Below are 23,711 nucleotides of genomic sequence, written 5' to 3'. Positions count from 1 at the left end.
ATATTCTGTCCTGTCTGTTGTGCCCTCAGTATGCTTCCTATAAGGGCCCTAGGAAACCTTCCTCATTGCTCAGTAATCTGAAACAAACTTGAGTCCGCAAAGGTGCATATATCTTGCTCCCTGTATATGTTGGCATTCATTCAGCATTCTCATATCTTCTTGCACACATAGTAGTTAGTACTGGGCCTATCATTGTGTGTCTGCATTTCTTTTCTATCATTACAGTTTTGCTGATTTTGGTTTTGTTTTTTTCTTTTTTGAAGTGTTCAATTCTTAACTTTTGTTTTCCTCCTTAGCCTCAACGTGGTCGTAGCATGTCAGTTTGTGTCCCCCACCTTCCTGCTCTTCCCTCTATGTCCTGCATCCCTCTCAGTGCTCCTTCCACCCCACCACCAGCGCTGTCTGCACCTCTTTCTCCTTTCTACCTTCGGACTGTCCCTGAAGAAACCTTTGCAGAAAAGCTTTCTAAAGCCCTGGAAAGTGTCCTGCCCATGCACTCTRCCTCTCCACGCAAGCACCGACGCTCCAGCCTGCCCTCCCTCTCTGTCAGTCCTGTATGTGTTACCATTTGCCTCCTGGCACAGTAAGATAAGTTATCATTAAATACATCCTCGGCTTTGGGCATTTTTAAAATGACAAAATAAAAAGTTGATTTGTTGTTCTGTATACTAAGCTGCTAGAACCTTGATCTTTTTTGAGAAGCAGTACATTTAAATGGGTCAACCACTATTTGGTAATGTTTGGTCTAGCATTTTAGGCTAGTATAAACATAAATTGTTCAGCTGTACCACAGAACATAAAGGGAAGACTAGTTCTTATCATTTCTTTATTCTCCAACTTCTGAGCAAGAACTGAATGCCAATTAGACACAAAACAAACAGCTTTTAAAGCTTAGTTGCTACAGCTGATTACTCTAAAAGCTTTGGTTAGCTGTGGTTGTGGTACTAAAAATTTGTAATTTGAATACTTATGAGGGGTTTTCTGAAAGTTTTAATAGGAAATACTACTTTAGCTTCATGTGAGGAGGCCATAATTTCATGTTACTCTTATTTCTTGTATAGCTACTTGCAGGTGAGGTGCAGGATGGCTAAAGGAAGGACACAAGGTGGTCCTTTTCAGTAATTGGTTTTGTTCTTCAATTTATATGAGATAAACTCTGAGAAATTTTTGAAGTACACAAAGCCACTTTTCAGAACACAAGAAAAGTTCATCRTCTTGTAGGACCATTTTGTTAGTGGTGTTCAATATGGAAATTTGCTGCTGCTTTTCTGGAAAGGGGTGGGAGAGAAACAGAACAATATAATGGAAACAGCAACTTGAAAAAGTTGTAAATGGCACTTGTCTTGATAGTACACTTGCTGCAGTCTTCTACAATTTTTGTTTTGTGTCCATAATACATTCTCTCAGCCTACTATAGTATATCTCAGCATACTGTAGGCAGAGATTTTTTTAAAAAGAGAGAGCAATTACAGAATTTGTGTAGTATTCTTATGCAGATCTYTTCAGTGAAACTTTCTTACAGCTCTTAACAAAAATAAACTTAATCTGAAGTAGTACATCAGATGGAGTGGAACTGGCTAAGGACTATTAATAATCCTGTGAGTGTTTTACCATCAAGGCAAAAGTTAGAACAATATTTTGTTTCAGTTAGTGCTAACTTCCTGTGTGAAAAGCAATGGTCAAAATTGGCCAAAATTATCAAAAGGTATGATTCTTTAGGTGTGTTTTTGTTGTTTTATTGTAAGCTGAAATTGTTCAGCCTTGTCTCATAAAAGGTCTCTTGTAGCTCTCTTGATATCATACGGTACACAGGCTCCTGACAGGACGATAGCACTGTATTTTTTACATTAGATTAATGTTAAGATTTCATGTTGTTCTTGCCTTGTAAATGCAAAATAGAGACTCTGCGTTATTGCTGCTAGCAAGTTCTAAATTCTTGGACTACAAGCACTGATCATAATGGATAGCCCGTGGCAATATATCCCATTTCATTGTCAGGAGCAAAACCGGTTTCACTTTGATTGGGGTTGGACTGGAAAAGCAGCTATAACACCAGCAAATATTTCCATTTGTAGCTGTGCCTGCCATGGATGTATTTAATGGATATTTAGAACACATCTAAATTTCCTAACTACTGTATGTTTTTGACCATGAATTGAGTAGCCATTCTATAAAGTTACTTCACAGAACTGCCTAGTGAACTGTGCATGTTAATGTGCTTTCACTTTTAATGTATGAATTGCTTGTCTTGTTCATGTCAATACAGCCTCAGCATCCGCGTGGGGGAACACCAACGTTCCCAGATTCACAGATATTTTTCCCAACCGTTCATGAACGGCCGGTGTCTTTCTCACCACCACCTGTCTGCCCGCCGAAGGTGGCAGTTGCTCAGCGACGCAAGAGCACTTCATTTTTGGAAGCCCAAACTTGCCACTTCCAGCCAGTGCTGAAGACTGGCCAGAGTTTAGTTCCACCTGGGGGTAGTCCCACCAACTGGACACCAGAGGCATTGGTTATGCTGGGCACAACAGCTCACAGAGTCACTGGAGAGCCACTGCATGTGCAAGTCAATCCTGTATTTGAGCCAGCTCCTGTACACAGTGACTGTAGATCTGGACCAACACCTCCAGAAGATGCTCACTACCGGATGCATCCAGAAGCTGTGTATTTGGTGGGCATGCACTATCCGTCACAGGAGCAGTATGACCAAGTAGCTTATAACTCTCCTGCAACTGAACAACATTTGAAGCCGGTCTCTGAGTCGAAGCACGTGCAAGGTGGTCCTCCACAAAGCTCTGTGTTCGACTATCAATCTGGGCAAACRTACCTGGCAAGACATGTTCAGAACCTGAGACTGGATTCTGGGATGAGTCCTCTTTCTCCATTGTCTAGTGTTTCAGCTCCTCTGAGTGCAGAGCCTGCTCAGATGACGTTCCACCAGGTGTTTGTGCCACACTCGGCGCCAGCTGTGCTCTCGCACAGCGGGGATGGCAGAACCAGCTGTGTCTTTGAGTTCCATGTGCACACGCCAAGCTCTGCTCCAGCAGAAGGGGGCGTTTTACCCCCGCGGGTCTACAGAAGTCGCCGATGCTCTGTGGAGACCAGTCAAGAGGAAACTGCTCAAGGCATAGGGTTGCATGGTCGGCTTCAGCCTGTGACCGAGGAGCAGTGTAACTATCTTGGTTCTGAGTTAGCAGGTCCCAGAGGGGCTTCTACCAGGCAGAGCTGGCCAGAAGGAAGCCCAGAATACTCCAGTGATTCCTCACAGCTGACTTCCTCTGACACTGGCGATTTCCAGTCTCCTCCTCCTACAGGGGGGTCATCTTCTGCTTTTGGTTCAGACTTCTCATTGCCCGTTGTTCAACTGCCTCAGAGGGTATTGCAGGAGTCCCAGCTCTTCATCTGCTTCCCACAGGGAGCCTCGAGTCAGCAGGCCTTGTCCACCTCGCTTTCATCAGGACCTCCTGCACTCTATCCTCAGGTTATAGGAGCAAACCCTTCCAGATTTTCTCTGCTTTTTATAAGTCACACTTTGCACTTGCAGGGAAAGCTTGCTCATATACTCGCTCCGTGTGGTTCTAAATCTTTGCATCCATGGGAGTGCCCAAGTCAATAGTATTCTAGGACATCTTTAACTTAAAAGGCTGTAACTAAATAATGAAGCAGCAGCAACTGCTTGCTCTGTTTTCAGCCTCAAGTGAAATGTTGGTAGAGCTTTTATGTTGAGGGGAACAAATGGTCAGTGTTTCTCCTTGGGCTAGCTATCGTTTTGGAAACAGGTAGCTCTAATACAAAATTGGCCTTTTAACAGTGGGTTTAGTGAAATGCATCTTCCACCTTGTTTGAATCAGTAGTGATAGAACTTATTTTGTAGGGTTTTTTTCTTGCTCTGTAGCCATTTAATGAGAATGTGTTACTTGAAGTTGAATGTTGATATGAATAATGTTTTTTTAGAAAACATTGGGGGAAAGGAAGCAGGGATAAAGAGGAATGGGGGGGGAATGTATGTATGCATTCACTGATTTGGAAATGTACTTGAGGGATCATCAAAGAAACTAAAGAAGCTGAGTAGTAAACTAGTGGCACAAATGGTGGCTGTTGATAGGTATTACCTCCTTATAAGCTAAGAATATGATGTCCTTTTATAAAGCAAAATTTGCAGCCTGAAACTTAGCTGGAAGTATATATTTTATGACCATATATGATATTTTCACTTGCAGTTTTCAGTGTAATATCCTTCAGTAACGTACGTGTTCATAGTGGATGTGTGAGGTGTACGTGTATACTTTGTGTCTGCAGTTGTATTCTAAAACTTTCTCACAAGGTGTTTTATTTCTTTTGTGTGAAAAGAGGGTTTAAGTGCATTTTTCTTACTTGCTTCTTTTGTTCTTGAAATTAAGGGCTCTCTGACTATTTTAGTTAKTGGAGTATTAGCAAGTTGTGATTTGTTTAAAGGAAATAGAGGAGAACTTTTGCTTTTTTAATTTTTTAATTTTTTTTTGGTAAGATCAAGAACTAAGAATTTGGAGCTTTCTCTGTGGCATAATAAAGGTGTTTTATTTCATCTCCAGTATGTGAGCAGAGGACCAGGCAGTGGTTGTCAAACAAAGCTTTAATCACTAATCTAATAGGTATTAATTTCTGTGCTTTAGGAGAACATGTGGAATGAAGGTGCTGTGCAGGAGACTTGAAAATTACTTGAAGATTATGTCTCCATAAACAGCCTTTGTTAACAAACTAGTTTGTTGGTGACCTATGGTGGATGCAAAACAAGTCTAGGAAATATAATAAAGGGTGATGATTTTATAGGCTGTATATTTTGGGAGCTCTTCTCTAATTCATTCAGGAGCAGGATGTAGAGGCATAAACAGAGTTAGTGTGAATATTATAGATATTACAGCAATGGGGTATAGAACGTGTTTTAATTCTACCCTCATTTTAATCCTCCTAGCAGTAGGAGCCTCAAAAAGCTTCTAAAATAAAAGACAAAAAAAATTTCTTTTCGTGTCATTCTACTTTCCCTAAAGTTGTTAAAATAATCAAAAAAGTCATTTTAATGAACTCTTTGCTAATGAACTTCTGCAAACTGAATAATCATAGCTTCAAGGATTTTTAGTAAATTCCTAATATACACGCAACAGGTATGTTTCTTATAAAGGCAGTTCACCGAAGTGGTGCAGGCGCAGGTCTTTTTCTGTGTTATCTGATTTTTATATGAAAATGTAATACTTGCAAAAATAATACTGAAACTCTGGAGGTCTAATCACCATTCCCTTTTCTCTACATCTTCTGCATTCATTTGTAATGCCATTCACCCGTTTTTTTCGTTGCTCATTTAAAATTCTATCTTAGCTTGGCCTGAGTCCCCAAACCTCTTCAATATCTGTTTTTGTTGGGCTTCCAGTGGTAGCGAGTCCGGAAATGACCTTTAGCCTGGGTTTTTGACGTGCCTCTCAAATGGTGCCCATGATACGTACATGCACTGAGTGTTTTGTTACTGGTCTAGAATTCTGTATCTCTTTGATTCTTTACAGATACAGTTTCATTTCCTTCTTAGCCTACTTCTATTCCCACCTAAATGTGTTCAGAACAGATGTAAAGGTAAAATCTAATGCCTCTATTTCTGGTTATCATACGAAGGTATCTCGATCTTAAAGCATCATCACTGGAGGAAGAAGCTGGTAGGCTGATYTGTCTAATGTTGAGGGGTGTTTGGGTTACAAAGAACTGGTGGTTTTGGAAGACTTGAAACTGAGTTCAGTACTTTTCCAGATTGCTCTGCTCTGCTCTGGATTTTGTAGTGGAATTTGGCCAAAAGCACTGCTTGTCCAAAAGGACAGCCGCCTTCGGCCAAATTGTTCCAGGCAGAAACGGTTTTAACTGCCAGCTGTGGAAACTACAGATTCATTTAAGCTAATTCTTTTCATTTTTTTCCTCTAGACACCAGTGCAAGGCCAGTCAGCCTCAAGCAGTGTATCAGTGCCATCTCAGCCTACCCAACACACTCAGCAGGTAAGATCATAGTCTTAAACCCAGGGCTAAAATACTTTCTGTACAGAATTTTGATTTTTTTCAAGAACATTCCCCTTCCCTAGTCCTCTCTTCAGCCCAATAGTTTTGGACATCAGAAAAGGAATCCTTTGGTTTCCACTAAAAGTAACATGCTATGAGACTAAATTCATTAAGGTTTTTGATGTTTATTTTATTACAATTGTGTTCATGCTTGTTCTCATATGTCCTTTTCCCCTGACTCCTGCGTGAGTCTGCAGCAGAGGTCCCTTTGAAGGAGAGGTGCATCCRGATTTGCAAATTACTGTCTAGACAGGCAGACTTCATTCTGATAATTGCTTTTGACTTGAACTACTTCAACATGCTTAATTACTTTTTCTACCATTGTAGAATTTGTGTTTTTGCAACACAGTTCTTATTTCAATTCTGAAAGCAAGATTTGGTGCTGCTTCTTCTTCTTTTTTTTTTTTTTTTTTTTTAGAGTTGTATTATGTTTGAAAAACTTTGTATTTGGGAGGAGGGGGGGGAAAAAAGCTTTTGCCTCTTTCCCTGCTACAGAATGTGCAGCAGCCAGCCTCTTCCCAACAGACTGGACAGTACCAGCTGCAGCAGCCATCAGTTTCTGCTGGTGCCACTCCCACACAAACAGTCTCTCAAACTCAGACTTCACAGATTATGCCAATGCCTCAGGCACCAGCTGGGACACAGGTAAACAATATTATTTTCTAACAAAATATTTTTTCCCTCTTGACAGCTGGAAAAATCCAACATGCTGCTATTTTCACTTTTGTCGTCTTTTCTAATGGTTCCAAAGCATTCATCCAGATAGTATTCTTAGTGTACTACACTGCCAATTTTGTTAGAAACTGATATGTATTGGAAACCCTTTCTTTGACATGTGGCAGTTGTGAATGATTTAACTTGAGGGAGGAGTAGCATTTCCATGCACAAAGATCATTAAATAATCAAAAACATTATGAGTATCAGTGAAGAGTACTATGAATGAATTTTCAGGATCTTGTCATTTTTCTGCTTCCCATAGAATCTACATCTTCTGCGCCATTATGTGTGTAAAACATGTTCACTTAGGTAGTGAGCTGTAAGGACTGCCTTCTCCATTCTGTCATCTTTCTTACTCAGCTCTTCTCCTTTACTCCCTGATCAAGAAGCTTCTGTTACTGAGTATAACTTCGTTTTGGCTCATATCTCTATCTTGAACATGTGAGCCTTGATTTTGTTTGTTGTTTTAATTATTGTTTTGTTGCTTGTTCGTCTAAACTGCCTCTCCAATTGCTTCGTTTGCTAGCTTCAGTTGACATATCCCCTGCCATTCTCTGAATGCTGGCACAGTGGCTTTTCATTCTCTATTACTTTAGTCCACATACCCAAAGTGGACAGACTTGTTGAGAGATTTGCACTTCTTCCCCGTAAGATGATAGGCTTGGTGCTGGGGACAGCGTTGAGGGGATCTGGTTCTGTTTATGTGTCAGTCAGTGCTTCAGGGTGTTCAGACATTGCTCTTTCATCCTCTGTGGGCGTTTGTTTCAAGAGCGGGTTGGGTTCTTCAGGGGGAGTACTGCAATGTGAAGACCTTTTGGAACTCCAGCCAACTTCCCAGCCACTCTGCCAACTGTGCTCCCTACCTACTTTAACTAAGTGCTATAACTTGAATAATTCTTTCTTTGACTAATGCATAAAAATTCTGCTTTCTGCAACCCTGCTTCTTAAAAAACAAATATCTATCTCTATTTTCTTTACCTCCCCAGCTTCCTGTTTCCCAACCAGTGTCGATCATCCAAGGCGAGCCTCAATTACCTGTTGCAGCATCTTCTCTCCCTCAGCCTTCAGTTGCCCCAACAGTCCCTGCTGGCTCTCATTTTCTGCCCATGGGACAGCCCTTGCCAACTTCCGTGCTCCCCCAGTTCTCAGTCTCTCAGTTGCCCATAGCAGCTCCTCATGTGTCAGTGGCTCAGCCGGGTTTCCAGTCGCTGCCCAATTCAATGGCAGCTGGCATGAATCAGCCACTGCTCACGTTGGCAACATCTGCTGCGGCAGCTGCTATCCCTGTGGGATCGACTGTTGTCCCTAGCCAGCTTCCCACGTTGATGCAGCCTGTGGCTCAGCTGCCCAGCCAGGTTCTCCCACAACTCCTGCAGCCAGCTGTCCAGTCCGTGGGATTGCCAGCCAGCATTGGACAAGCTGCTGAAACTTCACTTCCTGCTGGAGATGCTCTTTACCAGGTATTGTTGAAAGCCAGCAGAGCTCTTCTCCACATTTTCACCTGTTCCACTAAGGTATCAGATCTGAGCTATGTTGCCCTGGCCAGCTCACTCCTCATAGGAGAACCACTAAGCCACAAAGATATGTTCTATTTTGTAGTAAAGGGCCTTAAAAAACCCAAGTCCTTGGACTCCCTCTTATTTTGAATTTTTTCTTAGTTGGCATTGGAATCTGTCTAAAGTGACAAATGTTGCTGCAGGACTTTGGTCAACCACTGTGTGTTGGAGGGAAGTTACATATCCAAGAGATCTGTCAACCTGGAAAAAGACAGAACTGAAACATTCTGATTAGGATTTTAAAAATGAGGGCCATCTTTTGGAAAGAGCATGTGGCAGCATATTTGGCAACCTCAGTATTTCATTCTTGGTCTGGAAGGAGGGAGGGAAGTGTGAATTTTGTAGCAAATAAGCCAGACTGCATGGATCTTGAGCATGAAGTAAGTACCTGATGCTAGTCATGAAAAGTTAGACTAATGGACAAGGACTGCTTCAGCTGCCTTCTGCAGTTATGGTAAAAATGATAAGCTGAATAGGACAAAAATAGCAACTCAGCATGTGATTATTTCTTTAGAAATAAAATCATATAGGTGTAGAGCTATCTGCACTGGGATTATGCAGRGTGTTGTAAAACAAGTTCTGTGTAGGGATGTTGCTTGGTTCCTGCATCAGCTCATCACCAGAGAACAGAAAGACAAAAGGAGGGTTTTTAATAATAGTCTTAAGAATTGGCAGCAATTGTTCTGTGTAGTGGCTATTCAACTTAAATTCTTCAAACTCATTTCAAGTCTCAGATCTTAACATATTACATCAACAGGCAACAGGGGAGAGTTGGGAGATAAAGATTCTTTTGCCAAAGACTTGAAATTTCTGAGTGGGAGTTTGCAGGCTCAAGCGTGGTGATTCACAAGCTGAGCTCTGGCTATGTGAACAATCTACTCTGCTTCTCTGGGAAGGTGGTCTGTGAAAGTGCTTGAACACTACAGAAGGGAAGTGGTTGGAAGGTGCCCCTGGAGTTGCTACCTTTCTTTTCCACTGTTACTTTTGGTTTCTTACCTTGCACTGACATGCATTAACTTGACTGCCTCATTTCTGTTACAGGGCTTCCCATCTCGGCTGCCACCACAATACTCAGGGGACTCGAGTGTTGCACCCTCCTCTGCTGTGGCCTCTGTTTGCATTCCTTCTGCTGTGTTGTCCCCCCCCTTACCCACAGATGTAACGGCTCAGTCAGGCTACCTTGCTGCTGTCGTGCAGCCATATGTGGAGCAGAATGTTTTAGTTCCCATGGGTGGCCTAGGAGGACAGGTTCAAATGCCCCCACCTACAGTGAGTTTAGCGCAACAGGCCTCGTCTGCCTCCTCCCAGCAGGCAGCTTTGGAGGTAAGTGTGATGTGTTGGAGATAGCACAACARAATGTTTAGGATGTTTGAATTACACAACAGCGTATGTGTGGGGAACTGACCCCTTCCCTGCTTATCTTCAGATGGATGTTAATATTTCAAATGACCTTTTTCTTACAGCAGAATGTCATGCCAATGTGGGGACCTTGTTGTCACTGGCTGTTCTGTTGGGAAGTGAGTGTACCTCCTACAGGCAAAAACCTGTTAACACTTCACTTCTTGCTAGTACTGTAGATCCTTTTTTGTATAAAAGACAAACTGCAACCGATAGCCTTTGAGACTCTCTCATTATGCCCGTTCCCTGCAGCATTATTATTGTTGGGGAGAGATTTGAATTGTCTGTATTCTGCATTGGCTTGCTTCTTGCACATTCTGTTAGTAAGACTTCTGACTGCATGGCAAATTGTAGTGACACGAAGTAGTAGATAGGATGGCTGATTTCTCCTCCCCCTCCCCAGGATAATAATTTGCTTCACTGCATTTTTCTCTAGAATCTTTTATTAATTTGAGCTGCCTAAATGCCAGTTGTTTAAAGTTCTAGAGAGGTCGTGCTTTCAGCTTTACAACCAACTTGGGAAGAAACATTGAAGACTATTTGATGACTCAGAAAGGAGCAGGATTTTGGGGGGTTCTTGATGTATGTTTCTATCACAGGGTACTCAGGGAGTCTCACAGACTGCTGCTTCAGAGTCTCTACCATCAACACAGCCTGCTCAGTCTACCCCTTTGGCTTCCTCTATGGATAGGTAAGCATTACTTTATTTTAACTTTATTGAATTTGACATGTTAAATTATTTTTCCCTGGATGGTCTTTTTCACTAGGCGTCTTCTTTYAGTGGAGATCTTCTTGAGGTTGTGAAGAAATAAACTTCCTAGAGGAAAAATAAGCTTTTAAGAGCTGTAGAATGCTTTGTTTTATAGCAGTGAATAGAGTATAGGAGTATAGCAGTGGACAGTGTATAGGATCAGGTATAGTGATCTAGTGTAAAATCTTTTGTATTTAGTATGTCAGATGAATCATCAGAGATGTTTTTCTCTGTACGTTTGCTACCACAAAGTTCAAACCATGAATAGCTTGAAAAAATGCTCAGAAGATATTMTTACACAACTTAACTTGCAAAAGATAGGTAGCTAAATAATTACTATCGTAATTATTATTTGAGCAACCCTGTATGTTGAAAGGATTCTTCTCCCATACTCTGCCATTAATAGACATCCACTGCTACCCTGAAAAGGAGAAGGGAAGGGTAAATAGTATTGTTGTTGCTGGCATGCAAGGCATGGATACTAACTTAAAGTTGCTTTTATTTTTAGTGCACATTCTGATGTTGCTTCAGGGATGAGCGATGGCAATGAGAATGTTCCAGCTTCTAGTGGAAGGCATGAAGGGAGGACTACCAAACGTCATATGCGGAGGTCTGTCCGCAGCCGCTCTCGCCATGAGAAGACTGCTAGGCCAAAATTGAGAATTCTCAATGTGAGTATATTTTGTTTTAATGGGAGCATGGTACTGGTGATGCCGTTTTGAGCTTCAGAAGCAGCTTCCTCTTGAAGAATATTGTGCCTTCTGTGGGCTTGTTTTGTATGCTGTTGTTCTGCACCACCTCCTCTGAGCACATAAGCTGTTTCTTCTGCTTCTGGAGTCAGTGTTCCAAAAGTCACTTATTAAGAGTTTTGTAGAGTAGTACAGATAGCAAAATTAGCTGACTTAGCCACTAGTAATTCAACAGACAATTCCAGATTATTTGCCTTAGTCTTATTAGTAATGGTTTAGCTAGTTTAGTTAGATAACTTCACCAATGTCTCTTGCGTTTTTTTTATGAAATATTGGGGCAACTTCCTTAGCATCTTGCTTCTGTAAAATTTAGAAGGGAACAAGAGATCATCTAGAGTTCTAGAGAAAAGTGTAGACAAGGGGAGCTTGAAGACTTGAGTGATCAGTAGTTGCTCAGAAGAATGGTGCAGTACATTGCAACCAGATATTAGGCTAGGAAATGAGACTATGGTGTTCTTAGAGCAATACTTTTGATTTGCCTTGATAAGCTTTAAAACACAAGTTTTGTATTCTCATGTTTTCRTTTTAATTTTTTTTTAAGGTTTCAAATAAAGGTGATCGGGTAGTGGAATGCCAACTAGAGACACACAATCGGAAAATGGTTACTTTCAAATTTGATTTGGATGGTGACAACCCTGAGGAAATAGCTTCAATTATGGTAAGATCATAGAATCATAGAATCACTAAGGTTGGAAGGGACCTCTGGAGATCATCTAGCCCAACGTGGTCACTTAGAGCATGTTAGACAGGGTTGCATCCAGACAGGCCTTGAATATCTCCAGAGAAGGAGACTCCACATACGTTTTGGAGATAAAGAACTAAATCCAACCTTAATCGCAGTAGCAATATAAATAGTCTTACCTTTTTTTTCCTTTGGGGAAAGCGGGGGGGGGGTGTGTGTGTGTGGATTTTTTGTTGTTGTTGTTTTAAAGAATTGCTTCTCTGTGCTGTATGGCCTTTTTCCTCTACCTGTTCTATGAGTATGCAAGCAGAAGTAGAGGGTCTAGGCACAAAGACTAGTTTTCCAAAGTTAKTATTGCATGCTCAGTTCACCTGAAGATTTATGTCTGTTTTTACCTTGGTACTTCAATTTTATCAAATAAACCTGTTTTTGTTTGTTTGCGTTATAACTTTTGGAAAAATTGCAAACGACTTTCTGGAAGCACCAGGTTAAACAGACTGTTTGGTTTTCTTTTAAGACCAAAATATTACTGAATCTTCAAAACTTGCATGTTAACTGTGAGATTCTTGCTGCTGTTCTTGACTGAAACTGTAAGAKTCTGCCCTTAAAGTAAGGAATGGGAATTGCTTTCACATTTCTGAAAATAATTAATGACTGGTATTGCTTTTGACTGAACTAGCCTACGCACCACTCAAAGGAAAAAGTTCTCCTTCCAACATGTAGTGCTCAAGTATAGAAAAGGACTCATGCTGTATARATTTGTTTGATTGTGGACAGCATGGAATAGAGTGTGAATAGCATGGAATGGAACCRCCCTTTGAATTTACTTTAATTAAAGCTGATATTCCTGGACTCATACAATCTAGATGAAACTGAAATTATTTTAGTGTTACTGATGAATGATCTCCATTTCTAACAGGAGAGCAAAAAGCAGTATCTGTTCTCAATCTCATGGGCACCTCTGTGGTATTCATTATTAAGCTATCAGCGTCTAATTTCCTTAGAGAAGAGGCAGGAGCATAGGTAGTGTGTGCTGGGTTCATACCTTTGGGAAGGAACCAAACAAATGACACTGGCGAAATAATCCCTTTACCACTAGTGGCTTTTCAAGAAAGAGACGGAAGTTGGTTCCTGTCTAGGTATCTGTATTGGCAGTGTGAACAAGTCAACTGCGTGAAATTTGAAGAAATATGCAAAGAATACACAGATGTCTTATGTCACCTCATACCTAAGGTGATCAAATGGAGGAGTAAAATGGTCCGTTTAATTAAAAGGACAGAAAGTTTAAAATGAACAAAGCAAAGTAAGTGAACCTTGGTCCAGACTGCGGTTCCTGAGTTTGAAAGTCTGTAACCAAATTTAGACCAACTTAGTCTGGAATTTCATGCTCACTGATTTCTTGTTGAATATTGAGGAAGCTTGACTGTAAGACTTTCTGGTAGGCTTTTTAATGAGGAGATTATTAGCCGTATCTCATCTCGATCACAGGTATCGATTGGGCATTGCTCAGCTTAAAGCTTAGAGCACTTTAACTAGTACAGAACTCTGCATTGAAGGTGCTAATATAAGCACCTCCTTCTGAAGGTTTTTTCCTAGAAACTTCATGTAAAAGCAGCATTTCAGTCATCTTTCAGGGCTCGTGTTCTCGCTCTTTCTCTTTCCCAGCAGAGGTACTCTAACTGACCACTTTACTCCCATTTCACAGTGTAAGTGCATTATTTCAGGAGACAGAATTTTCTCATGGGTTAAAGTGAGGGACTAAATGTATTTTAAAAGCAAAGCATGCTTGTTAAAGCTCGTTTCCTCCAACATAAGCAGCAATATGTACTTTTATATACCGAAACAAGGTATTGAAACTAGTTCCTACAATATGCAATCTCCAAATTTTTATATTAACTATAGTCTTCCTTAAATGTGATAGTATGATGTGAGATGTGAGAAACTGCAGTAGAACTAAGTTGCTAATTTTCAAATTCACTATGCCAAGAGAAGATTCTGAGGTGACAGTTTGATGGAAAAAATGAGATTGACTGTTGTTCCACACCAGAGAATAAACCAGGGCAGCCATTTCTGTTCTGGAGATAATTTAAAAACAATTATTTCTCTCCAAGAGGTCACCAGCTTTAGCTTTGTGCGTAAGAATGGTGGAGGGAAGATAAATAATAACCCTGAAAGTAAATGACAGTTTATTATATTAATATTCAGTGCATAGCTTTGAAGAGATTTGTAGAAAGTCATTGCTGCTTTGTTCTCTTTGCAGGTGCAGAATGAGTTTATTCTAGCAACTGAGCGAGACTCATTTGTAGAACAGGTACGAGAGATTATTGAGAAAGCAGATGAAATGCTGAGTGAGGATGTAAGTGTGGAGCCAGAAGGTGATCAGGGTTTGGAGAGTATGCGGACAAAAGATGATGGCTTCTTTCCAGGGTCACAGGTATGGAAAAACAAACAAACAACCCCCCCTCCCCCCCAAATTAGATTGCTTTAGCTATCCATGTTTTTCATTTTGGATGCTATGGTTTTATGAGTAGACCTAGCTAGAAAACGAGTTTCTTTCATGAGAAGTATCAAAGCATAAAAATGAAATGAAAAAAACAACCGGAGAATGCTTCAGATTGAAATGAAAACCTAAAATTCATTTAGGAAGCTAAATTACGTAGACCTTTGCTTTTTGACATGTTTCAACACTTCCTAAGTTGCTGAAGCTCCTAATAGTCTGCTAGGTAGGCAGTCTAAAAACTTAAGTGCTGGAGCTTCTTGGGTTTGAGCTGTCAGCTGTGTGCTGCTCACTAAATGCCAGAGAAATTGAGCTCAGACCCTCTACCCAGTGAGCTACTAAAATTGGTTCGCTAGGTTGGGAAATACAGACTTTGAAATTGATTGCTGGGAAGAAGCAGGAGTGACATTTCTGGCATTTTTGCATTATTTCAAGCCAGAACTGAAACATCCATTTTTTTTGTTGGATGATCAAGGAAATCAGCTAGACTGTCGGTTAAGAAACAGGTATGTGGGTCAATTTSAGGATTGCTAAACTGAGAAGCTACAAAATCACAGTACCAGTAAGAGCGCTGTAGTTATTTAGCTGGGCAGAATTCCACTAGTTTTATAATGGTACTTGGGTCTGTGGTACTGCCTACACTCAATGCCCCCACTGCGGTAAGCTAGCACTTTAAGCACTGTCTTGTGGGGTTGTGTTTCAGAATAGAACTTTAAAATTTAATCTTATTTTACAGAAATTAGAGTTCAAACAGCCAGATCCTACATCTTCCATGCCACAAAGAGCAGGTAAGTCTCTTGTGATTGATTTTGTTGTTGTTGTTTTTCTCGCCTACCAGTTTTTTTTCTTTCAGCAGATGGGTGCAGCCACATTTTTTGTATGATGGAGTGCGTGTTCCATACTGCAGACTGTGTATGTTGTTACAACCGTGTATCATTAAATATCCAACTTTTTGTTTAGGTGTTCCTCCTAGCTCCTTTACCCAGGTCGTCCATTCTGCTGGAAGACGGTTTATTGTCAGCCCGGTCCCTGAGAGTCGGTTAAAAGAACAGAGCTTTTTCACCTCTGCTATTCCTGGAGGAAAAGAAACTCCAGATGTGGGTAAGTTATCTAGAACTCTTAATCTGATAGGTAATACACCTTTATCCAAACAGTGGTGATTAACTAAATTGGCAAGTTCCTGAACACTCCTTGAAGTATTTCTGGAAGTAAGGACCTGACTATGCTTTCAGGATGTGATTATAATTTGGGTGATACTATGTACGATTCTTAGTAAAGAATATCAGTGGGCTGTCTGAAAGACTCTTGAACCTCAATTCTGAATTTTTAATGTGTGCCTGAATTTATAATTATTTCATCGTGCCTAGAGTTCTTAATCTAGCAATAGGAGATATACTGTATTGAACTTACCCAGGTAGTATTTACCCAGGGCTGACATTTTTCTATTCTTTCAGTTGCTGCATCTCCATTACATGGTCCTGGAATGAATCTCTCCCACTCTGCATCATCACTGAGCTTGCAGCAAGCATTTTCTGAGATCAGACATGCTCATCAGACAGAAGGACCTAGTACAGCTCCTCCAGTGTTCAACCAAACTATACCACCATTTCCACCTGCGCTTTCTTCCATGGCAGGCAGTGGTGCACCCCCAGCATCAGTAGCTGCTTCTTCAATATCTGTTCCTTCCACCACAGGTGTGTCTATTCCAGGATCTGTTACTTTGCCTTCAGAAATTGCAACTGGTGGAGCTGCCCCAAGCACAAGTGTGCCAAGCTCTATTTCTCCACCTCCAGCCTCACAATCTGGACAGCAGTCGACTGGTGGAGTAGCTTCTAGTGTGAGCACCCCTACTTCCTTTTCCCTACCTACTACATCCCAGCCTGCTCAGCCACTGACTGGAGACATTGCCCCTAGTACCAGCACACCGGCTTCTTTGGCATTGCCATCTACCCAGATTCCTGGGGTCACTGGTCTTGGTGTCATTGCACCAGCTGTGACATCGCAGTCTACTCCTCAGATTGTAAGTAGTTTGGCAGCACCACAGACATCTATTGCCCTATCTCTTCCTCAGAATATGGCTTTGCAGCTTCCTCAACTTAGTAGTGGTGGCTCTGTCTCTAGTCTGGCAGAAACAACAGTTGTAAGTGCTCCACAGTCGCTATCTGAAAGTGGGCAATCTGTAGATAAATCACAGCTCTGCAGTGCAGCCGGATTATCTCTTCCAATCTCTGCTCCTTTATCATCTTCAGTAGCAACAAGCATATGTGATTCAATAACTCAGCCAGTGATACATCCTTTACTCATCCCATCAGCAATTACATCAATACCTGTCCTACCCCAGATTCCAGGTGCAATGTCTACGCCTGTATTGCCCCAGGTTCCCTTACCTGGTGTCTTACCACAGCCAGTTACCAACTTGCCTGCAGTACAGCAAACATTGATACACAGTCAGCCTCAGCCAGCGCCTTTACCCAACCAACCTCATACTCACTGTCTGGAGGCTGATGCTGATGCTCAGTCTAAAGCACCTGGTATTGATGATATAAAGACCCTGGAAGAGAAGCTACGATCTCTCTTCAGTGAACACAGCAACGTTGGAACAGCACATCCATCGGTATCTCTGGAGACATCCTTGGTAATGGAAACTACTGTYGTTCCCGGGATACCAACCACTGTTGTTGCACCAACTAAGCCCCTGACATCCATTAGCACTTGTATACCACCGAGTAGTTTGCCTCTTGGACCGACTGGCTTGCCTGTGCTGACACCAGTTGCCACTCCTGGGCAAGTGATCACCCCAGTCAGCTATATTTCAGCATCAAGCAGCATTGCAACAGCAGTAGTGAAACCAGGGACCTCTCCTTCAAAGCCACCTCTAAGCAGGGTGCCGGTAAGAAATGCAACATTTGTGTGAATATTTAAGTATTGTAAAAAATGAATTTGATCAGAATCCTTTTTTAAAGCAAAACATTTATTCAGGCGGAAGTGGCTTTGCCTGATACAATATTTGAAAGAATTTTCTCTTCCAAATTATTTATCCTGAGAACACTGTGTTGAAACAAATGTCCAATTTTATATTGCGTGTCTGAGATACCTCCCTAATAGCACTGTTAATTTTTCCTTCTCCTAAACTCTGAGGAGTGAAGCAAATATTTTTTTTCAAATAGAATTTTGGAAGTTTTGTTTTAAATAGCTTTTTACTTTATATATGACCACTGAAATGAGCCAAGGGTGGTTGTGTGCATTTCACAAGGTAGTCATGAGAGTTTAGCTTTGTTTTCTTATCATTAGCCTGTTCCTTGAAGGCAAGGGAGAATCTAACTGTTCTTTGAAGTCCTCTGCTTGTTAAGTGGTGCCTGGATACTCTTTTCTCCTTGAGATGAATTTGAGAGAGATCTGAATATATGAAAAMTTAAACATAGCTGCTGCTGTTATTGTTTACTGAGTCATGCTTTTCAAACAACTCTTTCATAAAGAGGTGATTTGTGATACCTCAGTAACAACTGAGACATTTTGTAGAAGCTGATAATTGCTCACTATCCAGAAATGTCAGGGTGTGAAAACAGACTATCCATTTTCTTATAAATAGATTCCTTTTTTGGGGAGTGCTGCATTTCTGCATTTTAAATTATTTCTCTCCTGTTCAAAGTTTTAAATGCGAATAAATTGAAGAGGCTTCTCAGGTCCTTAACAAACCAAACACCTTAATACCCACTTCCTTATATTTTTGTAACATCTTTGGCACTGCATTGTGTTGGTTTCTCTAGCCAACCTTTCTATTAACTAGTTTCGGGTTATTCTAGTTAAGCTAATGCTCCTAGCATCTCTATTCATTAATAGTCTTATTCTCTTACACTCTTACTGATACAGCTTCCCTATATCTCCTCCATGATTCTGTATGTGGTACTGGTAGAAAATTTTCTCCCTGTAATATTTGAGCCAGTACTTCTTCAGGGCATGGAGATAAATGGAATTTACTCAGATTTCATCTTCTGAGTTTTAATTTTGTAGATAAAATGTTTTTCTTTTCTGTGTTTATCTGTTTTATAAACCTCCTCTGAGAAGCACAGCCAAGTCTCTGGAGGCTTCCTGCCCAAAGTGAAAATCATTACTGCTGTATTTTTCTACTAGAAGCAGAATCGTTAATGCTTTTCCCTATGGGGAAATCTTGTATGCTCTGATCAGGACAGTAAGGTAACAAAAAATATATTTCAGGCTTCTTGCACTACCCTAAAATAAATAAATTAAATGTTCCAAGGTTGAGTTAGGGAACAGAGCTCTTCATCTGTGTACCTTGCCAATCAGACTTAAATGATTCCTTTCCCAGTCCTTTTTGCAAAAGTGAAGGTACAGATGGGAAATAAATTTGGTACCGTTCCCTTGTCGTGATGGATATGTTTGTCTGAGATAAAACCAGAGATGATAATTGCAAAAGAGTAATTTCATATGTGGTGAGCTAATCAGCTAATTAGAACAGTGTATTATTAGACCAATACATAAAATCTGTGTAAGATCGGGGGGAGTGTAACAGCTGCCAGAGCAGTAAACTTTAAGGATTTCTCCAGCCTTTGCTAAAACGTAGGAACTAGAGATGGAGGGGTGAAAGGGAGCAGTGGATGGATGGAGCAAAGAATGTGGAGATTCTTGTCCATTTTTCTTTTCCTTCCAAGCCCTTGTAGGTGTTGTAGATAGTCTACCTTTCTGTGACTAGTGTAGATCGCATATATGTTACACTTGTCTTGAAACGTAAGTATGTAATTCACTAAGTGGCACTCTACAGTTCACTTTCTGTAATGAAAAAAACTATAGTGTTGCCCAGTGTGTGGCATTTGTTTCCTTTTCAGGTTGTACTCAAGCACCAAATAGGAAATCTCTGCCATGGAGCAGAGAGGGAACACATCCCCAGGACACTGAGGGGAGGGGGGGAAGCAAGATAAAGATGAATTCATTTATATTGAGATGAAGTTGAGAATTATAAAATTATAAAAAGATTTAAGAAAAAAGAAAAAAAAGTCCTGATGTGGAAACTACTGGAGCTGTTAAAAACTTGTTAACTACAAACCTGTAAATGCTTGAATTTAACTAATATTTGTGGGGGTTGATGTCTGWTGTGGGAAAACTATCTTCTCTCTGAAGTCTTCACTTATAAATCACTGTGTCTTTTTTTATAGCTTACATTTAGGTTAATTTTTGTGTCTGTTTTTGAGATTTAACACTTAAAAAGCTTAACACTTGAGCTTTCAGACATTTAATAAATCATGGTGGGGAGGAGAGGAAGTATTTTGTTTATGRCCAGTCAGTTAATTCAGAGAGTAAATACGTTTTGACTTGTCTTAYGGATTTATGTAAACCAGATTTTGCCTCTTTTTTATAAGCTATATTATAAACTTACTACAGCTTAACAAGTCAAACTGTGTCAGGAGAACAGGTTACATTCGTGTGTGTTCCTAGTGCACAGCAAAACTGAGGTAATGCAGCTCGACTTGGTCCCTGATGAAACATGCTGAGCCCCTGATGAAACGTTCTTGGGAGAGKAGATAGTTTTGGAGGATGTCTTCCCTGGGCAGTCATTACTGCCCTTTGAACCACTAATTAAGGTGTAAGACGACAGCAAGCTAGAACGGGTTCTGCTTGATGAGGACTTGAAGACTTTAAGTCAATTACAGTATCTGACAGTGTTTGCTATCATAAAAGAGAAGTCAGCTGCCCGACGGTATAACTCATAAGGCTATCATGCAGTTTCTGAAATCTTAAAAGTCATGGTCAAGCCTCTCGGTTCCAGCTAAGAAAAAGAATTGCAAGTTGTGTAATGGGTCACTTAATTCTAAGACCTTCCCACTTTCGTAACAATTGAAATAACTAACTGGAATGTGCTCTCTGACTTTGCTGGGAGGCTGTGGTGCCTCATTCTAACCTTTCCAGTCTCTCTAACCTCTTCAATGTACCTGGATGACTTCCCCCTATCTGGTTGCATGGCGTAGTCGTCTKTCGTGGATGATCAGCACCTTTTGGCTTCAAAAAGATGATGAACCAAAGATTGGTATAAAAGGTTAAAAATAAGCTTTTCAGCAAGTGGAGTCTTCCTCAGGCGTGCCGGTTTCTGTTCTCGGGTTGTATTGCTTGGAACAGTTTGCCAGAAGCATGTAGTTTGCCACTGTTAACTGGCAGCAGAATATTAATGTAGGTCTGTTGTAAGGAGATTGAGTAGGGTTATGAGTAGGGAGATYAAGTATCTTGGAAGCATAAGGGCTTTTTTGTGGAATTATTATAGTAGCATTTCTTGCAAACTTGAAATGGCCAAGATGCTTTGCTTCTGAACAAAGCAGCAGCTTTTAACAAAATTGTGGCCAAAGTTGTGTGTGTGTGTTTTTTTTTATTATTATTATTATTATTTTATTTAATCTAGCTATCTTTAATTATTGAAAAAAAAATCCCTAAAGAGCCTGTGCTAACTTTCTGGGAAGGAAGTCTCTACAGAAAAACTCTTGAGGCTTCTGTGGTGTGACATGACTTAGAGTAACTTGGTATCTGATCCGTCTGTTGTTCCATATCTGATGGACTCGCGTTTCCTCTTCATTATCCTTAGGTGCTACCAGTAGGTTCTGAACTTCCAGCTGGCACTCCGTCCAGTGAGCCGCTGCCACCTTTTCCAGGACCTTCACTAACTCAGGTGCTATACAACTCAGCAGATCTTATCTGCTTCTTTTCCTTTTCCTTTCAAAGAGCATGTTTCAATTAAACTCTCCATTGCATGTTATTAATGTCTTTGTTTTTCTTTTCTTTTGGCTGAATAACCCCTTTTGTGTAATTGTAGCAGTGACCAAAGTTGCTTCAGAACTGGGGGTGTAGCTTGCCCTTTGGGTCACTGGTTCCTRAAGTACAGGAACAATAAATCAGGCTTTTTTGTTTGTTTTAATTTGAACTTGAGAGCTTTTTTAAAAAACGTAATACAGGTGAGTATATGTGTAAAACTTAAACCTGTTTTCTTCCTTCAATTAAATGATATAATAGCAAAATGATAGCTTTTTTAGGAAAGCAATATATCCTGCTAAAAATACAGTGCTGCTCTGAGATTTCTTGGGAGTGTCTTTTTTAACTAGACTCATTTTTATAGTCTTTCAGCATTTGCCCAAGTACTTGAAGATCCTAATTCAAAACAGGAGTTGAATGTAACCTTGCTCAGTTTCTATTCCTATGTGCAGTAATTAAAGGAGTTTTGTAATAAGAACAACTATATTGGTTTTATGGATCTTTTAAATGCTGTGCAATGAAATGTGCTGTGGGAATGCTACACTTCATTATGCAAAGAAGCTGAAAAAATAACCAAACGAAAACAGTGAGATTGTGAGGTAGAAACTTGTTGTTTCTAAAAGAAAGAATCATTTGGCAAATAAATGTGGGGATCCCAATTTTTCTATTCAAACTTGTGAAGAAGATATGATTCAAGCAGGTATCTTCAGGTACATACTTAGGCTCAGAATAATTTTGTCTTAAATCTAATGTTTCCTATGTATGTGTAACTTTAAAAAGTATCGACCTATTCCATCTGTGGTTCGGGTTCAGAGTGAGTAGCCTTAGAGCACACATTGCAAAACTATACTTGAATTGGAATCAGTTCTTTTAAGAAAGGAATTAGTGTCTTAACTGTAATTTTAAAGTAATTCCAATCAAATAGGTACAGTATGAAAATTTGTGTGATATGCATTAGCAGCTTGACCTGATTTATTTTCTTGACCACTGAAAATTTTAATGGTGATTGAACTAACCTTGACAAAGTTCTGGTTCTTGACACCCTGGTAATGGTCTCCTAGCATATCTCTTGAAATGGAGCTTTAATATTCAAATTTCATCTATGGAAATGAATTTAAAATGTAATTGAAAGGTCTCAAGTTCTTTTGCAGATTTCCTTGTTTGCTATTCACAATGGCATGGTGTGAAGTCTTTTCTATGTGAAAACATTTAAATTGACTGTCATACAAAGGAACAATTGTAGAAGTTTGGARATAATTTCATCTGTGCTAAAGCAGCTTTGGTTAATGAGCTGTCATGGGTCACATTATGCTACAGCTAAAACTGCAAAAACTGAGCCACATGTAATAGGGTACTAATCTTCAGAGATACCATTTGAATAGGATTTTGTTCCTCTCAAATGCGAGGAAACCCCCAGACCTGGTTCCACAGACAGGGGTAGAACTGAGCAGCAGGCGATATGTGAGCTGCTTTCTTGTGTTTGTGTTGGTTGTGACACTAATAGTCACTTTTAAAGCTTTCTAGATTTTTTTCCCCCCCTCTCAGCTGCAGTTAGCAGAGATGTTCTCTGTAGGAGCTCTGTATTTATTCAGCAGTTGCTCTGGTTTTCCTAGTAAATGTCATTAAGAGATTCACAAAATAGACAAATTTGCATGGAGTATGTCCTAGAGRTGAGAATAGAAACACTCTAGTGGACATAAACTACAATGTGCTGAAAGTTGACCTCATCCTGTGTGCTCCTGCTCTACCACCTTCTCAGTCTTCATATGGGGAAGCAAACTCTGATGTGTCCAACCTGAATCAAAGAGTTCTTGCAGATGGCCTCCATGCCCYCCATTTTTTTTTAATTAAAGGATGTTTGAACTTTTTGAGTGATGAAGATCAGTCCATCAGTTGCAGAAAGTATTATGCAATGTTAAAAGGCAGGGACTTGTGCTTTTTGTGTAAGAAAAAGATGAATGCGAATGCATTGCTTCTGAAACTCTCACAGAAAAGAGAATTCTGCTGTATTTGGTTTCATGTGGCTTTTTACAAACTTTTTTCTTTGCTTAGTGACCAACACCTAATGTACAGACAAACTGTGAAGTATTTCCAGATCAGTTTAGGTCAGACTGTTCCTCAGTCTTAAATAGTTGTTTTCTGTTCATTCCTTAGTTTGTTTTTACAGTATATTTAGATTATTTATTTTTTTGCAAGCTTCATTTTTTGCTACCCTTCTTCCATAAGAGAATCTTCATACCCTGACCATTCTGTCTCAGCTCCTTCATTTGTTTATTTGGATCAAATAATATCATATTCCAGGTGAAATCTTCTCTTTATTTTACATTATTATTGAATTGATTTAGTCCACGTATCCTCTAGAAATTTTGATTCCTGAACAGAGTCTTGCAGGAATCTTTTTGTAAGTTTGGAATTGATTTTTTGTTTTGTTTTGTTTTTTGTTCTTTTTTTGGGGGGGGTCCTTGTTCTGTTTTAATTTTTTCATTTGTTTTGAAATCCACAATTCAGGCAGAATGTGATCCTGGCAAATCCATTGAAA

General features: G+C 40.1%; 2 protein-coding genes across 10 annotated transcripts in view; both read left to right on the top strand.

Moving 5' to 3' along the window:
• The window catches only part of LOC146584818 (uncharacterized), a gene marked incomplete at its 5' end in the record, with an annotated part of 4,733 nt that extends 1,117 nt beyond the window's left edge, over window positions 1-3,616 (top strand). Inside the window, one exon of the mRNA XM_085324117.1 lies at window positions 2,267-3,616. Coding sequence (XP_085180243.1) covers window positions 2,267-3,616 — 1,350 coding nt within the window. The remainder of the gene's footprint in view (window positions 1-2,266) is intronic.
• LOC146584817 (serine/threonine-protein kinase WNK1-like) overlaps window positions 1-23,711 on the top strand; it is a 108,331-nt gene that overhangs the window by 67,120 nt on the left and 17,500 nt on the right. For 5 of the 9 annotated variants that reach the window (XM_085324164.1, XM_085324163.1, XM_085324160.1 and 2 more), the window contains exons 9-21: window positions 5,941-6,012; window positions 6,568-6,717; window positions 7,776-8,249; window positions 9,387-9,668; window positions 9,809-9,862; window positions 10,343-10,434; window positions 11,003-11,165; window positions 11,785-11,901; window positions 14,186-14,359; window positions 15,159-15,210; window positions 15,383-15,523; window positions 15,877-17,312; window positions 21,009-21,092. In XM_085324164.1, the coding sequence (XP_085180290.1) occupies window positions 5,941-6,012; window positions 6,568-6,717; window positions 7,776-8,249; window positions 9,387-9,668; window positions 9,809-9,862; window positions 10,343-10,434; window positions 11,003-11,165; window positions 11,785-11,901; window positions 14,186-14,359; window positions 15,159-15,210; window positions 15,383-15,523; window positions 15,877-17,312; window positions 21,009-21,092 (3,291 nt within the window). The remainder of the gene's footprint in view (window positions 1-5,940; window positions 6,013-6,567; window positions 6,718-7,775; window positions 8,250-9,386; window positions 9,669-9,808; window positions 9,863-10,342; window positions 10,435-11,002; window positions 11,166-11,784; window positions 11,902-14,185; window positions 14,360-15,158; window positions 15,211-15,382; window positions 15,524-15,876; window positions 17,313-21,008; window positions 21,093-23,711) is intronic. The other 4 variants (XM_085324165.1, XM_085324161.1, XM_085324162.1 and 1 more) reach the window with 4 other exon arrangements.

This window comes from Rhea americana, unplaced genomic scaffold, assembly GCF_003343005.1.
Source record: "Rhea americana isolate MKP2758 unplaced genomic scaffold, rheAme1 scaffold_9, whole genome shotgun sequence".
Classification (NCBI taxonomy): domain Eukaryota; kingdom Metazoa; phylum Chordata; class Aves; order Rheiformes; family Rheidae; genus Rhea; species Rhea americana.
Note: the sequence above shows the minus strand (reverse complement) of the source record. Positions and strands in the feature narration are given on the sequence as shown.